At 44.7% G+C, this 14,775-nt stretch overlaps 1 protein-coding gene across 1 annotated transcript; it reads left to right on the top strand.

Moving 5' to 3' along the window:
- The first annotated feature begins 356 nt into the window (after positions 1-356).
- LOC122896966 lies at positions 357-7,107 on the top strand. The gene is given in 1 exon segment (XM_044235075.1): positions 357-7,107. A coding segment is annotated over 1 exon segment (5,301 nt). The 5' UTR covers positions 357-366; the 3' UTR covers positions 5,668-7,107.
- Positions 7,108-14,775: the final 7,668 nt, after the last annotated feature.

The following is a 14,775-nucleotide window of genomic DNA, read 5'->3' as shown; positions in this document are numbered from 1 at the left end:
ACGCGTTTGGTTTTGGTTTGGGGTTCGATCGGATCCATTTGTATTTGGTGAGGGCCAGAAGGAGCTGACGGGCTCGGACTTCTCCCTCACAGCCCTGGAAGACGTTCCAGAGGCGTTTGTAGTCCCGCCGGGCGGGACATTTGAGTCCTTCGGGACATCTATGCCCCGGGGCAGCGGGGCATTTGGAGCTCGGCCGATATCGGAGGGATACACGGCCTTAGTTGGAGAGGGGGAATCCGGACCCCCTGAATCTCCGCTTGAGTTTTTGCTTTCGGTTTGGCGCCAAAATCGCGCAGCGCGTTTGTTTGTTCTGTGTCTGAGTCTAGTCTTTGTCTCTGTGATAATAACTCTTTTTTTCTTGAAATTATGGGACAGACAGTGACTACTCCTTTAAGTCTGACCCTAAGCCACTGGAGCGACGTCCGAGACCGGGCAAACAACCAATCGGTGGAAATACGGAAAAAGAAATGGGTCACCCTTTGTTCCTCCGAGTGGCCCACTTTCAATGTGGGATGGCCACGCGATGGCACTTTTAACCTTGATATTATTTCTCAGGTGGAAGCCAAAGTTTTCAGCCCCGGACCCCATGGGCATCCCGATCAGGTGCCCTACATCGTCACCTGGAGGGCTCTGGTTTCAGACCCCCCACTCTGGGTCCAGCCCTTTGTTCTCCTTCCCAAACCCTGCTCCTCCCCTATCACCCCCACTGCGCCGCCTCCCCTAAAAGAGCAACTGTCCCACCCCCAAACCACGCCCTCCAGGGAGACTGCGCAAACCACCCCTCCCCCACCTACTCCCACTTCCTCTTCTCTTTACCCTGCCCTTACCCCACTCCAGGATAAATCCCCAAAACTTCCCAAGCCTGTTCAGCCTGCTCCCAAGCCTGTTCAGCCTGCTCCCGAGCCTGTTCAGTCTGCTCCCGTTTTGCCTCCAGACACTGAGTCCCCTCTTATCGACCTGTTAACGGAAGAACCCCCTCCCTACCCGGAGGCCACAACAGAAGAGCGAAAGCCTAGTTCCCTGGCGTCACCCATTGCGGGGCGACTCAGGGACCGACGTGCACAGCCACCAAGTCAAGTCTCCCAAGCTTTCCCCTTGAGGGAAGGTCCTAACGGTCGGCCACAGTACTGGCCCTTTACTGCTTCTGATCTCTATAACTGGAAGCAACATAACCCTCCCTTCTCTAAGGACCCCGCCACCCTGACTAACTTGATTGAATCTATTCTAGTTACCCATCAACCCACTTGGGATGATTGTCAACAGCTGTTGCAGACTCTGCTGACCTCGGAGGAAAAGCAGAGAGTTCTTCTGGAAGCCCGAAAGAACGTACCGGGCGATGATGGGCGACCAACCCAGTTGCCTAATGAGATCGACATAGCTTTTCCCTTAACCCGCCCTAACTGGGACTTCGCCACTTCTGCAGGTAGGGAGCACCTTCGTCTCTATCGCCAGTTGCTCATAGCGGGTCTCCGAGCAGCCGCAAGGCGGCCCACTAATTTGGCTCAGGTTAAGCAAGTAATACAGGGAAGGGAAGAGACACCTTCTGCCTTTCTAGAGAGACTTAAGGAGGCTTATAGGATGTACACCCCGTATGACCCTGATGATGAAGGGCAAGCAACTAGTGTATCAATGTCCTTTATCTGGCAGTCAAGCCCTGATATTAGGGGCAAATTACAGAGATTAGAAGGGCTACAGGGGTATACACTTTCTGACTTATTAAAAGAGGCAGAAAAGGTGTTCAATAAAAGAGAAACTCCGGAAGAGAAAGAGGAAAGAATATGGTTAAGAATGAAAGAGGCACAGGATGAAAGAGATAAAAAGCGGAGCAGGGAATTGACTAAGGTATTGGCCACCGTAGTTACTCAGGGACAGGACAGAGAGGGAGTCAGGATGGGAGAGCGAGAACGAAGAAGGACCAAATTAGACAGAGACCAATGTGCCTATTGCAAGGAAAGAGGACACTGGGCCCGAGAGTGTCCCAGGAACCCCAAGAATCTCAGAGGACCCTTGACGCCCAAACCATTGACTTCCCTACTGACGTTGGAAGACTAGGGAAGTCAGGGCCAGGAGCCCCCCCCTGAGCCCAGGATAACTTTAAGCGTCGGGGGGCAGCCAGTTACCTTCCTAGTCGACACCGGGGCCCAACATTCAGTCCTAACCCAGACTCTAGGACCACTTAGCAACCGAACTGCTTGGGTACAAGGAGCAACTGGAGGAAAGAACTATCGATGGACCACGGAACGCAGGGTCCAGCTGGCTACCGGTAAGGTGACGCATTCATTTCTACACGTACCCGATTGCCCCTACCCGTTACTGGGGAGAGACCTTCTAACCAAACTAAAGGCCCAAATCCACTTCAACCCAGAAGGGGCGGCAATAACAGGCCCCAATGGAGGACCCTTACAGGTCTTGACCCTCCATTTGGAGGAGGAATATAGACTATATGAACCTGAACAGACCCCAGAGGTCCAAAATGAAGCTTGGCTGAGAGAATTCCCTATGGCCTGGGCGGAAACGGGGGGCATGGGGATGGCTCGTCAACAGCCCCCTCTCTTAATCCAACTTAAGGCAACAGCCACCCCAGTGTCAATAAAGCAGTATCCAATGTCACAGGAAGCCCGCCAAGGCATAAGGCCCCATATTAAGAGGCTTCTTGATCAAGGAATCCTAATTCCCTGCCGGTCACCTTGGAATACACCTCTCTTACCAGTAAAAAAACCTGGCACAGGAGATTACCGGCCAGTACAGGATCTAAGAGAAGTCAACAAAAGAGTTGAGGACATACATCCCTCTGTGCCCAACCCATATAATCTACTGAGCACCCTGCCCCCTTCCCATGAATGGTATACGGTGCTAGATTTAAAGGATGCCTTTTTCTGTTTAAGGCTACATCCAGTGAGCCAGCCACTCTTCGCCTTTGAGTGGAGGGACCCAGATCTAGGGCTCTCAGGACAGTTAACTTGGACCCGGCTTCCCCAGGGTTTCAAGAACAGTCCCACTCTGTTTGATGAGGCGCTGCACAGAGACTTAGCTGATTTCCGGGTGCAGCATCCTTCCCTGGTACTTCTTCAGTATGTCGATGACCTCCTCTTGGCTGCTAACTCCAAGGAAAATTGCCTGAACGGCACTAAAGCCCTCTTACAGGCACTGGGACAATTAGGGTATCGGGCCTCAGCCAAAAAGGCCCAAATATGCCAAAAACAAGTCACCTACTTGGGATATCAGCTGAGAGAAGGACAGAGATGGCTCACTGAGGCACGAAAGCAGACTATTCTCCGCATTCCCACACCTACCACCCCACGCCACCTAAGGGAATTCCTGGGAACTGCTGGATTTTGCCGCCTATGGATCCCTGGGTTTGCGGAAATGGCAGCCCCTTTATACTCCCTCACTAAGCAGGGGGCTCAGTTCCACTGGGGCGAAGAGCAGCAACGGGCCTTTTCCGACATCAAAAAGGCCTTATTAGAATCCCCAGCCCTGGGACTCCCAGATGTGACTAAGGCCTTCGAACTGTTCGTAGATGAAAAACAGGGCTATGCCAAGGGAGTACTAACCCAAAGGCTAGGGCCTTGGAAGCGCCCAGTGGCCTACCTGTCAAAAAAGCTAGACCCTGTGGCCACTGGTTGGCCACCCTGTCTGCGGATGGTGGCTGCCATCGCCATCTTAGTCAAAGACGCGGGCAAACTAACTTTGGGCCAATCACTAACCATCTTGGCCCCCCATGCGGTCGAAGCTTTGGTCAAGCAACCCCCAGACAGGTGGCTTTCCAATGCTCGCCTGACTCATTATCAGGCCATGCTTCTGGACACTGATCGTGTACAGTTCGGACCCGTGGTGGCGCTCAACCCTGCCACCCTACTCCCCTTACCCGAGGTTACGGAAACACATGATTGCCTCCAGATCCTAGCTGAGGTCCATGGCACCCGAAAGGATCTGACGGACCAGCCCCTCAAGGGAGCGGACTACACCTGGTATACAGATGGCAGTAGCTTCCTGCACAATGGCGAGCGAAGAGCCGGAGCTGCAATAACTAATGAGACAGAGGTGATCTGGTCCAAGATGCTATCCCCTGGGACATCAGCTCAGCGGGCAGAGCTCATCGCCCTGACTCAGGCTCTACAGATGGCAGAAGGTAAGAAACTGAACGTTTATACCGACAGTCGCTATGCCTTTGCTACGGCCCACGTACATGGTGAAATCTATCGGAGGAGAGGGCTCCTCACCTCCGAAGGAAAAGAAATTAAAAATAAACCTGAAATATTGGCTCTGCTCAAAGCTTTGTTCCTGCCCCAAAAGTTGAGCATTATGCATTGCCCGAGTCACCAAAAGGATGATAGCCCAGTGGCAAGGGGAAACCGACTGGCAGATCAAGCTGCTAAGGAAGCTGCCCTAGGGGAAAAAGAGACCGGGCCCATTCTTACCCTGAGCACATGGCCCCCACAAGAAAATATTAAACCTATGGGATACAGTTCTGAGGATCAGGAGCTGCTAAAGAAAATGGGGGCTACATGGGACCCAAAAGAAGGGGTATATACCATGGACGAAAAAATTGTTATGCCCACTCTGTATTCTCACCATATAGTCCAATCTTTGCACTCACTGACCCATCTGAGCGAAAACAAAATGAAAACCCTCCTAAATAATGAGCATCAACCGTACTTGTTACTAAACCAAGACAAGGCGTTGCGATCCATAATTAAAAATTGCTTAGTCTGTGCACAAGTAAATACCAGAAAAACCTATGCTGCCCCTGGAGTGCGCATTCGAGGACATCGCCCTGGTGTTCACTGGGAAATCGACTTCACGGAAATAAAACCTGGACTCTATGGCTATAGATATTTATTAGTTTTCGTAGACACTTTTTCAGGATGGGTAGAAGCCTTCCCCACCAAGCACGAGACTTCGAATGTGGTCACCAAGAAACTACTTGAAGAAATCTTTCCCAGGTATGGAATGCCCCAGATATTAGGCACCGACAATGGTCCAGCCTTCGTCTCCCAGGTAAGTCAGAAAGTGGCCAAATTATTGGGGATTAATTGGAAATTGCATTGTGCATATAGACCCCAGAGCTCAGGACAAGTAGAAAGAATGAATAGAACAATCAAGGAGACTTTGACTAAATTAACGCTTGCAACTGGCTCTAGAGACTGGGTCCTCCTCCTGCCCCTGGCCCTATATAGGGCCAGGAATACCCCCGGGCCCCTAGGATTAACTCCTTTTGAAATATTGTATGGGGCCCCACCCCCTATTGTAAACCTTTTCAATCCTATTGATTCTTATGTTTCTTCTTTTGCTGATCGTGCTACCCTACAAGCTCACCTCCAGGCACTCCAGATCGTTCAGAAAGAAGTCTGGAAGCCACTGGCTGCAGCTTATAGGGAACAGCTAAAAAATCCTACTGTGCCACATCAATTCCAGATCGGCGACCTCGTCTGGGTCCGCAGGCATCAGATCAAGAGCCTTGAACCCCGATGGAAGGGACCCTACACTGTACTCCTAACCACCCCGACGGCGCTAAAAGTCGACGGCATCGCGGCCTGGATCCACGCCTCTCATGTGAAACCAGCCCATCTGGGACCAGACGACTCGGAAACACCCGATCTCAAGGAGGGATGGCGAGTTCAACGCACCCAAAATCCGCTAAAGATAAGACTCGTGCGATCATAACACTGACTATTCTTGTTATAGGCATTCCGAGTTCCCATGGGTCCCCTCACCATGTAAAACAGCTCACCTGGCAAGTCCTGTCGCAAACAGGACAAATAATTTGGAACACCTCTCAGCAGCATGCCCCATTCACTTGGTGGCCTAACTTATACCCTGACATTTGTAAGTTAGCCATGGGAGCTCCAGCCAACTGGGATATAGAAAATTACTTTGACCTACAGAAGCCGCCTTCACAACCGTCCCCACGGGGACGACTCGGGTTGGATCCTTGGGGAGGCTGTGGGGACTGGAGTCAGCGAAGTATGTTAAGGACACTCACCTTCTATGTATGCCCTGGGTTTCACAGACCCAGAGAGTGGACCTCATGCAGGGGGGCATCCCACTTTTTCTGTCACAATTGGGGCTGCGAAACCACTGGTGACACTTATTGGAAGCCCACCTCAGGTTGGGACTATATCACCGTAAGGGCAAATTATTCTCACGCCAGGAGCAGCCCCAAATGGACACAAAACCCAGCCTGTCACAATCAATGGTGTCACCCACTTGAAATAGCCTTCACCGAAGCAGGAAAAAAACAACTTAACTGGGTAAAGGGATATACCTGGGGCCTCAGACTCTATAAAGAACGTTATGATGACGGCCTAACGTTCACCATAAAACTTCTTATAGAAACCCCAAGGGCCGCCATAGGACCCAATCCAGTTCTCGCCTCACCACCTCAAAGGCCTCCCCAAAGATTAAGGTCAACACCAAGACCAACACCACTTTTAACCTCCGCAACTCCCACAGCTATACAAACCAAAAAGGCCCCAGAAATACTTGGAACAGGAGACAGGCTTATCAACCTAGTGAAAGGGGCCTATCAGGCACTTAATCTTTCCAGTCCTGAAAGAGCAAACAATTGCTGGCTATGTCTTAACCCAAGCCCTCCATACTATGAGGGCATAGCCCTCTCTGCCAACTATACTAACTCCACTGTCCCCAGCGCTATATGCTATGGACAAGATCATAGCCTAACCCTCTCACAAGTTTCAGGAGCGGGACTATGTATAGGCACCCCGCCTCACTATGTTAAAAAAACACTTTGTAATTCGACCCATAAAATATGGGCTGGCTCTTATTATTTGATCCCACCCAATGGAACCTATTGGGCATGTAGCACAGGCTTAACCCCTTGTGTATCTACTGCTGCCTTAAACCAGACTACTGACTATTGTGTATTAGTTCAACTATGGCCTCGAATAACCTACCATTCAGATGAATTGGTTCTTAGCTATCATGAATGGAGTGATCTTCGCCGAGTAAGGCGTGAACCTGTCACCCTAATCACCCTGGCTACGTTACTGGGAGTAGGAGGCATTGCAGCCGGGGTTGGTACTGGGGCAGCCGCCCTGGTCCGAACAGACCAATACCTACTTCTACATCATGCTATGAATGAAGATCTTAAGGCCTTAGAACAGTCAGTTCGAGCCCTCAAGGAATCCCTAACCTCCCTGTCAGAAGTGGTGCTACAAAACAGAAGAGGCTTAGATCTACTGTTCCTAAAAGAGGGTGGCCTATGTGCTGCTCTTAGAGAAGAATGCTGTTTTTTTGCTGACCAAACTGGAGTAGTAACAGAAACTCTAGACAAATTGAAGGAAAGGCTAGATAAGCGTAAGAGAGACTTTGAATCCCAACAGTCTTGGTATGAAGGAGTTTGGAATCGTTCACCCTGGTTTACTTCCCTAATAACCTCCTTAATAGGACCTATAATACTCTTAATGTTAATTCTAACATTTGGGCCATGCATCATTAACAGGTTAACCCAATTTATAAAAGATAGATTGTCGCTTGTCCAAACCATGGTATTAACCCAACAATATCATGCAGTAGGGCAGCGAGAGACTGGCCCCTAATAAAGTAAAAGGTTTTACTCAGGCCAAAAAGAAAATGGGGGAATGAAGAGACCCCTCTTCCCTTCCCCCTACTTGGACAATCCTCCCTTATCCCAGCACAGCCCTGGAGTTAGGGGGGGGGGGGGCAACGGCATGTTGCGGGGGAAATAGGTACACTTGCTGCGCACGGCCTGTTACGCGCAGATAGTCACGTAGGCAAGGGGGGGATCGCCTAAGTATGTGGACCTAGTCACGTAGGCAGGATGTTTCTCTGCTGAGTAATAAGATCCAACTCCCCCTCCTCACTCCCCCTCCCCACCTTTCTCTTCGCTCGCTGGGGTCCTTCAAAGCCAATCTACAAACACCGAGTATGCCTTATATTCAAACCAGCCAATGAAAACTTTGTAACTATGTATCTGTTTCTGTACGTATGTTTTCGCTTCCCCGTACCCCATAAAAAGGCCCTGAACAAAGGGCTGGCGCGCGAGAGTCCTCCTAAGACTTGACCGCCCGCAGGTACCTGTGTCTACTCAATAAACCTCGTCCTGTTTGCATCTGATCAGCGGACTCGGCTTGGTTTTTGGGTCCGGGGGTCTCCTCCTAAAGCGGGGTCCATTCCGGGGTGCTTGGAGCCCCGGGGGGGGATCTTTCACTATAATCCCTATCCTTTATCCCTATTCCCCATATCCCCTATACCCCCTATCCTTTTGGGGAAATATTGTGGAATTACAGATCCACATTTATGATTCCAGAACCAGTTTGAAAAAAAAACTTTTTTTGGAAAAAAGTATTTTTTTTCCCCATTCCAAAATGCAAGTCACATTCACTAATAATATTTCTGGTTGGTTGCTCCCTGCAAGAAGAAAAGTTGTAAGGAAGCAAAATATTGCATGTTACAAAACTATAGTTTGGGTTTCTGTAAACCTATCCAACATATATATTGCATTATTTAATATAAATAATAGATGCTTCAGAGGTAATCACTTTTGAAAAATAAAATGTGCTGTACTTTACATAGAAATAAGCTTATTGAGCCACAGTGAGTGAAACAAAGACTTTGAAGTGTTTTCCAGAATAAGAATTCATCCAAACACCTCCAGCCCTTGTTCTCCCTAGCACAGGCATAAATCCAAGGCCAGAGAAAGGAGATCAGTCTCGGGCTACTTCAAGTACTTCTGTATATATTCAAGACTTGTTTAGCAACTGAACATAGAGCACAGTGAGCCCTGTTCAATTTCTTCAAATCCTACATAAGTGGAAGAATACCAATAGGTTTATCATTATTTAGGGCTAATCAACAATGAACTTTAAGGTTAAGTTGAATAAACAGAATGTTCTTGATTATAATTTCCTTCTGCTAGAGGCTTTTATATCTCTCTACTTGGTTCATCAAAGTTGGTTGGCAGTGTTCCATGTGCTCCTGTGGAAAAAGGTGTATCTCCCATTAGAAATACTTTTGTCACAACTAAAATGAAAGAAAAGAAAAACAACACAGAGAACAAATCAAGGAATACCCCTTTGGGCTAATCTTTTGAATTGTTTCCCTTGGGCCATCTGTGTGCTTAATGATGGATTGTTCTGCCACACAGCAGAACTGAGAAAATCCATCCTTTCTTTCAGCCCAAACCACCTACACCTACCTCAGTAATAGCTTTGCTCAAAGGAAAGGAAGAATTGTTTCATATGAAAATTGGGCAGCCAAGCAAAAATTCTGGTAGAAGTTCCCGCAAACAACAGCTGGTGTCAAGCCATGCATTCAAGGAAAGATGTGAATTTGAAGATTTGGGGGATTGCCAGAATGATCCTTCTATTTGATTAACCAGATTGATTTTTTTCTAATCGAGCATTAAGAAAGAATCAGGTGGCTCAGATTTGGATTAGTCTGTGCAATTGAGATTTCTTTGATACTTTCCTAAATAGAAGCACAACCTATTTGAGTGATGACATAGGCTCACTAGGATCAGTCCAAAGCACCTTACAAAGACATATTTCTTGGGAACAGTCTCTAAAATGAGTTGGGGAAGGAGGTTGTGAGCGTTGGAATATGAAATCTCTGTGATGTGGGGAACAAATGCAGAAGGAAATGTAGATAAAATTAAATTTCCTTATAACCTGCAGCCCATTGACAAATACATGAGGCAAGCAGAGTATAACATTCCTCCAGGAAACTCACAACTATCATAATCCTTTGCTAGAGGGAAAAACAGCCTTAGCTTGACAATAGCTAGGCCTCCAGAATCCTGTGAGCCTTCCTTACGGGAAGGCTTTTTGGAAACTTCCCTTTTGTGTTTGCCTCCCCCAACTCAAGTATATAATCAGCCATTTCTCACAACCCCAGTATAGTCCTTTTTGCCCACAGGTCTTGTCCCCATGCTTTAATAAAACCACTTTTTTTTTTTTAACCAAAGTCATCTCAAGAATTCCTTCTTGGCCATCAGCTCTGAATCTCAACATTTCCACATCATTTTTGCATCTTACATGGGGCATTGTGTCTTTTCATCTGGACTCTGAGCCTCAGTGCAAACTTGGTGAGTAATTCCTCTTCTCTTCCTTTACTTTCATTTCAGGGGCGTTTTCAAGGAGTACAGTCTTATTGCAACACTTTTTATATGGCAGGCCGCAAATCCTTTAATCTGTGGCTACTCCATGGGGAGGAGTAAACCCGCATTTTGGCCAGAAGTTAGTACCATGGCTGGAATGGTAATAAGACCCAGAAACTTGATGCCCTCTCCTTATTCCTGTCCTTACACAAAGTCTGTGTTGAGCACAGGACAGCCACCTAAGTGACTGCCATGGCTACCAATCTTAAGACACCTGTGTGAGGTTTCCTCCTCACTGGTCTAATGTGATCCCATCCATACCCCTAGTCTAGTCACTTCTGGCTGCAAGACCTCCATTGGAGCCAGCCAAAACCAGTATCCAATTGAATTAAAACCCAAACAGGGACCATTTCCTTGAGAAGATGGCTGTAGAAACTTCATGTATTGAATTGTCACTTAGACCATGATGGTTTTCTTTTTTCTTTAATGAAACATTTTATTTTTGCCTTTAAACTTTTTATTTAAAATCAATTTAATTAACATACTGTATTATTAGTTTCAGAGGTTTCAGAATTCAGTGATTCATCAGTTGTATATAACATCCAGAGCTTATTACATTGACTGCCCTCCTTAATGTCCATCACCCAATTAACCCCATTCCCACACCTACCTCCCCTCCAGCAACCCTCAGTTTGTTACCTATAGTTCAGGGTCTCTTATGGTTTACCTCCCTCTCTCTTTTCATCTTATTTTATTTTTCCTTCCCTTCCCCTATGATCATCTGTTTTGTTTTGTAAATTCCACATATGAGTGAAATCATATGGTATTTATCTTTCTTGGACAGACTTATCTCACTTGGCATAACACCCTCTAATTCTATCCACGTCATTGCAAATGGCAAGATTTCATTCTTTTTGACAGAGTAATATTCCATATACACATACATATACACACCCCATCTTCTTTATCCATTCATCTGTTGATGGATATCTGGGCTCTTTTCATATTTTGGCTATTGAGGACACTGCTGATATAAAATATTAGGGTGCAACTGTGCCCCTTTGAATCACTATGTCTGTATCCTTTGGATAAACACCTACTAGTGCAATTGCTGGGTCATAGGATAGCTCTATTTTTAATTTTTGAGGAACCTCCATAGGGTTTCCGAGAGTGCGTGTACCAGTTTGCAGTCACACCAAATTTAGGATGAAAGTGTAATAAAGTTCCCCTTTCTCTGCATCTTTACCAGCATCTGTTGTTTCCTGAGTTGTTAATTTTAGCCATTCTGACTGGTATGCAGTGGTATTCTCATTGTGGTTTTCATTTGTATTTCTCTGATGCTGAGTGGTATTGAGCACTTTTTCTTGTATCTGTTGGCCATTTGTATGTCTTTTTTGGAGAAATGTCTGTTTATGTCTTCTGCCAATTTCTTGGATGGATTTATTTTTTGGGGGGGGTTGTTGAGTTTGATAAGTTCTTTATAGATTTTAGATACTGCCCTTTAGATCTGATAAGACATTTGCAAATATCTTCTCCCATTCCATAGGCTGCCTTTTGGTTTTATTGATTATCTCCTTTGTTGTGCAAGAGTTTTTATCTTGATGAAAGCTCAATAGTTTATTTTTGCTTTTGATTCTCTTGCTTTGGAGACTTGTCTAGCATAAACTTGCTGCAGCTGAGGTCGAAGATGTTGCTGCCTGTGTTCTATTCCAGGATTCTTATGGATTCCTGTCTCACATTTAGGTCTTTCATCCATTTTGAGGTTATTTTTGTGTGTGGTGTGAGAAAGTGGTCCAGTTTCATTCTTCTGCATGTGACTGTCTAATTTTCCCAACACCATTTTTTTGAAAAAATTTGTCTTTTACACATTGGGTATTCTTTCCTGCTTTGTCGAAGGTTATTTGACCACAGAGTTGAAGGTCTATTTCTGGGTTCTCTTCTTTTGCCAGTACCATATTGTCTTGAGGATTAAAGCTTTGTAATATAACTTAAAGTCTGGAATTGTGATGCCACTAGTTTTGGTTTTCTTATTCAACATTCTTTTGGCTATTTGGATCTTTTCTGTTTCCATACAAATTTTAAGATTATTTGTTCCAGCTCTGTGAAAATGTTGATGGTATTTTGATAGGGATTACATTGAATGTGTAGATTGCTCTAGGTAGCATAGACATTTTAATAATATTTGTTCTTCCAATCCATGAGCATGGAATGTTTTCCCATTTCTTTATATCTTCCTCAGTTTCTTTCATAAGTGTTCTATAGTTTTCAGAGTACAGATCCTTTACCTCTTCGATTAGGTTTATTCCTAGGTATTTTATGGTTTTCAGTGCAATTATCAATGGAATCAATTCCTTGATTTCTCTTTCTTCTGCTTCATTGTTAATGTAAAGAAATACAATTGACTTCTGCACATTGATTTTATATACAGCCACTGTGCTGAATTCCTGTATCAGTTCTAGCTATTTTTTGCTGGAGTCTTTCAGGTTTTCTACGTAGATAATCATGTCATCTGCAAAGAGTGAAAGCTTGACTTCTTTGCTGATTTGGATGCATTTCATTTCTTTTTGTTGTCTGTTGCTGAGGCTGGGACTCCCAGTACTATGTTGAACAACAGTGGTGAGAGTGGTCATCCATGTGTGCTCCTGACCTTAGGGGAAATGTTCTCGGTTTTTCCCCATTGAGAATGATATTTGCTGTGGGTTTCTCATAATGGTTTTTATGATATTGAGTTATGTTCCTTCTATACCTATGTGGCAGAGTTTTTATCAACAAAGCAGCTTGTATATTATCAAATGTTTTTTCTGCATGAATTGAGAGGGTCATATGGTTCTCCTCCTCTCTTTTATTAATGTGGTGTATCACATTGATTTGCAGAGGTTGAACCACACTTACAGCCCAGGAATAAACCCCACTTGGTCATAGTGAATAATTCTTTCACTGTACTGTGGTATCTTTTTTTTTTTTAAGATTTTATTTATTTATTTATTTATTTGACAGGCAGAGATCACAAGTAGGCAGAGAGGCAGGCAGAGAGAGAGGAGGAAGCAGGTTCCCTGCTGAGCAAAGAGCTCAATGTGGGGCTCGATCCCAGGAACCTGGGATCATGACCTGAGCCGAAGGCAGAGGCTTAACCCACTGAGCCACCCAGGCACCCCTGTACTGTGGTATCTTATAAGCTAGTATCTTGGTGAGAATTTTTGCATCCATGTTCATCAGGGATATTGGTCTGTAAATTTCCTTTTTTAGTGGGGTCCTTGTCTGGTTTGGGGATCAAGGTAATGCTGGCCTCAGAATTAATTGGGAAGTTTTCCTTACATTTCTATTTTTTTAAAAACAGCTTCAGAAGAAGAGGTATTAATTCTTCTTTAAATGTTTGGTAGAATTCTGTTGGGAGGGCATCCAGCCCTGGACTCCAGTTTGTTGGGAAATTTTTGATTACTGTTATTACTGGTTATGGATCTGTTCAGGTTTTCTACTTTTTTCCTGTTTCAGTTTTGGTAGTTTATATAATTCTAGGAATGCATTCATTTCTTCCAGATTGCCAATTTTTTGGCAATATTTTTTGGCAATATAATTGCTCATAATATTCTCTTATAATTGTTTGTATTTCTTCAGTGTTGGTTGTGATCTTTTCTGTTTCATTCATGATTTTATTCATTTGGATCCTTTCTCTCTCTCTCTCTCTCTTTTTTTTTTTGTAATAAGTCTGGTTAGGGGCTTATCGATCTTATTAACTCTTTCAAAGAACCAGATCCTGGTTTTGCTGATCTGTTCTACTTTTTTAAAAATTTCTGTATCATTGATTTCTGCTCTAATCTTTATTATTTCTCTTATTCTGCTGGATTTAGACTTTATTTGCTGTTCTTTTTCTAGCTCTTTTAAGTATAAGGTTAGGTTGTGTACTTGAGACCTTTCTTGTTTCTTGGGAAAGGCCTGTATTACTATATACTTCCCTCTTAGGACTGCCTTTGTTGCATCTCAAATGTTCTGAATTGTCGTGTTTTTATTTTCACTTGCTTTCATGTATTTTTTTCATTCTTCTTTAATTTCATGATTGGCTGGTTTATTCTTTAGTAGGATGCTCTTTAACCTCCATATATTTGTGGTCCTTCCACATTTTTTAATGTAGTTGATGTTACGTTTTAAAACACTGTGATCTGAAAATATGCATGCTATTGTCTCAATCTTTTTGTACCAGCTGAGACCTGATTTGGGACCCAGTATGTGATCTATTCTGGAGAATATTCCATGGACACTTGAGAAGAATGTGTATGCTGCTGCTTTAGGATGAAATGCTCTGAATATATCTGTGAAGTCCCTCTGATCCAGTGTGTCATTCAAAGCCCTTTGTCCTTGTTGATCTTCTGCTTAGGTGGTCTTCTTATTGCTGTGAGTGGGGTGTTAAAGTCCCCTACAATTATTTTATTATCAACTTGTTTCTTTAATTTTTTTATTAATTGGTTTATATAATTGGCTGCTTCCAAGTTAGGGACATAAATATTTACAATTGTTAGGTCTTCTTGTCGGATAGTGTCCGACATGAACACTATGATATAGTGTCCTTCATCATCTCTTATTACAATCTTTGGTTTAAAATCCAGGTTGTCGGATCTAAGGATGGCTATTCCAGCTTTCTTTTGATGTCCATTGGCATGAAAAATTGTTCTTCACACACTCACTTTCAATCTAGAGGT

This window comes from Neovison vison, chromosome X, assembly GCF_020171115.1.
Source record: "Neovison vison isolate M4711 chromosome X, ASM_NN_V1, whole genome shotgun sequence".
NCBI lineage: Eukaryota > Metazoa > Chordata > Mammalia > Carnivora > Mustelidae > Neogale > Neogale vison.
The sequence above is the reverse complement of the archived record's forward strand: the minus strand, read 5'-3'. Positions and strand labels throughout refer to the sequence as shown.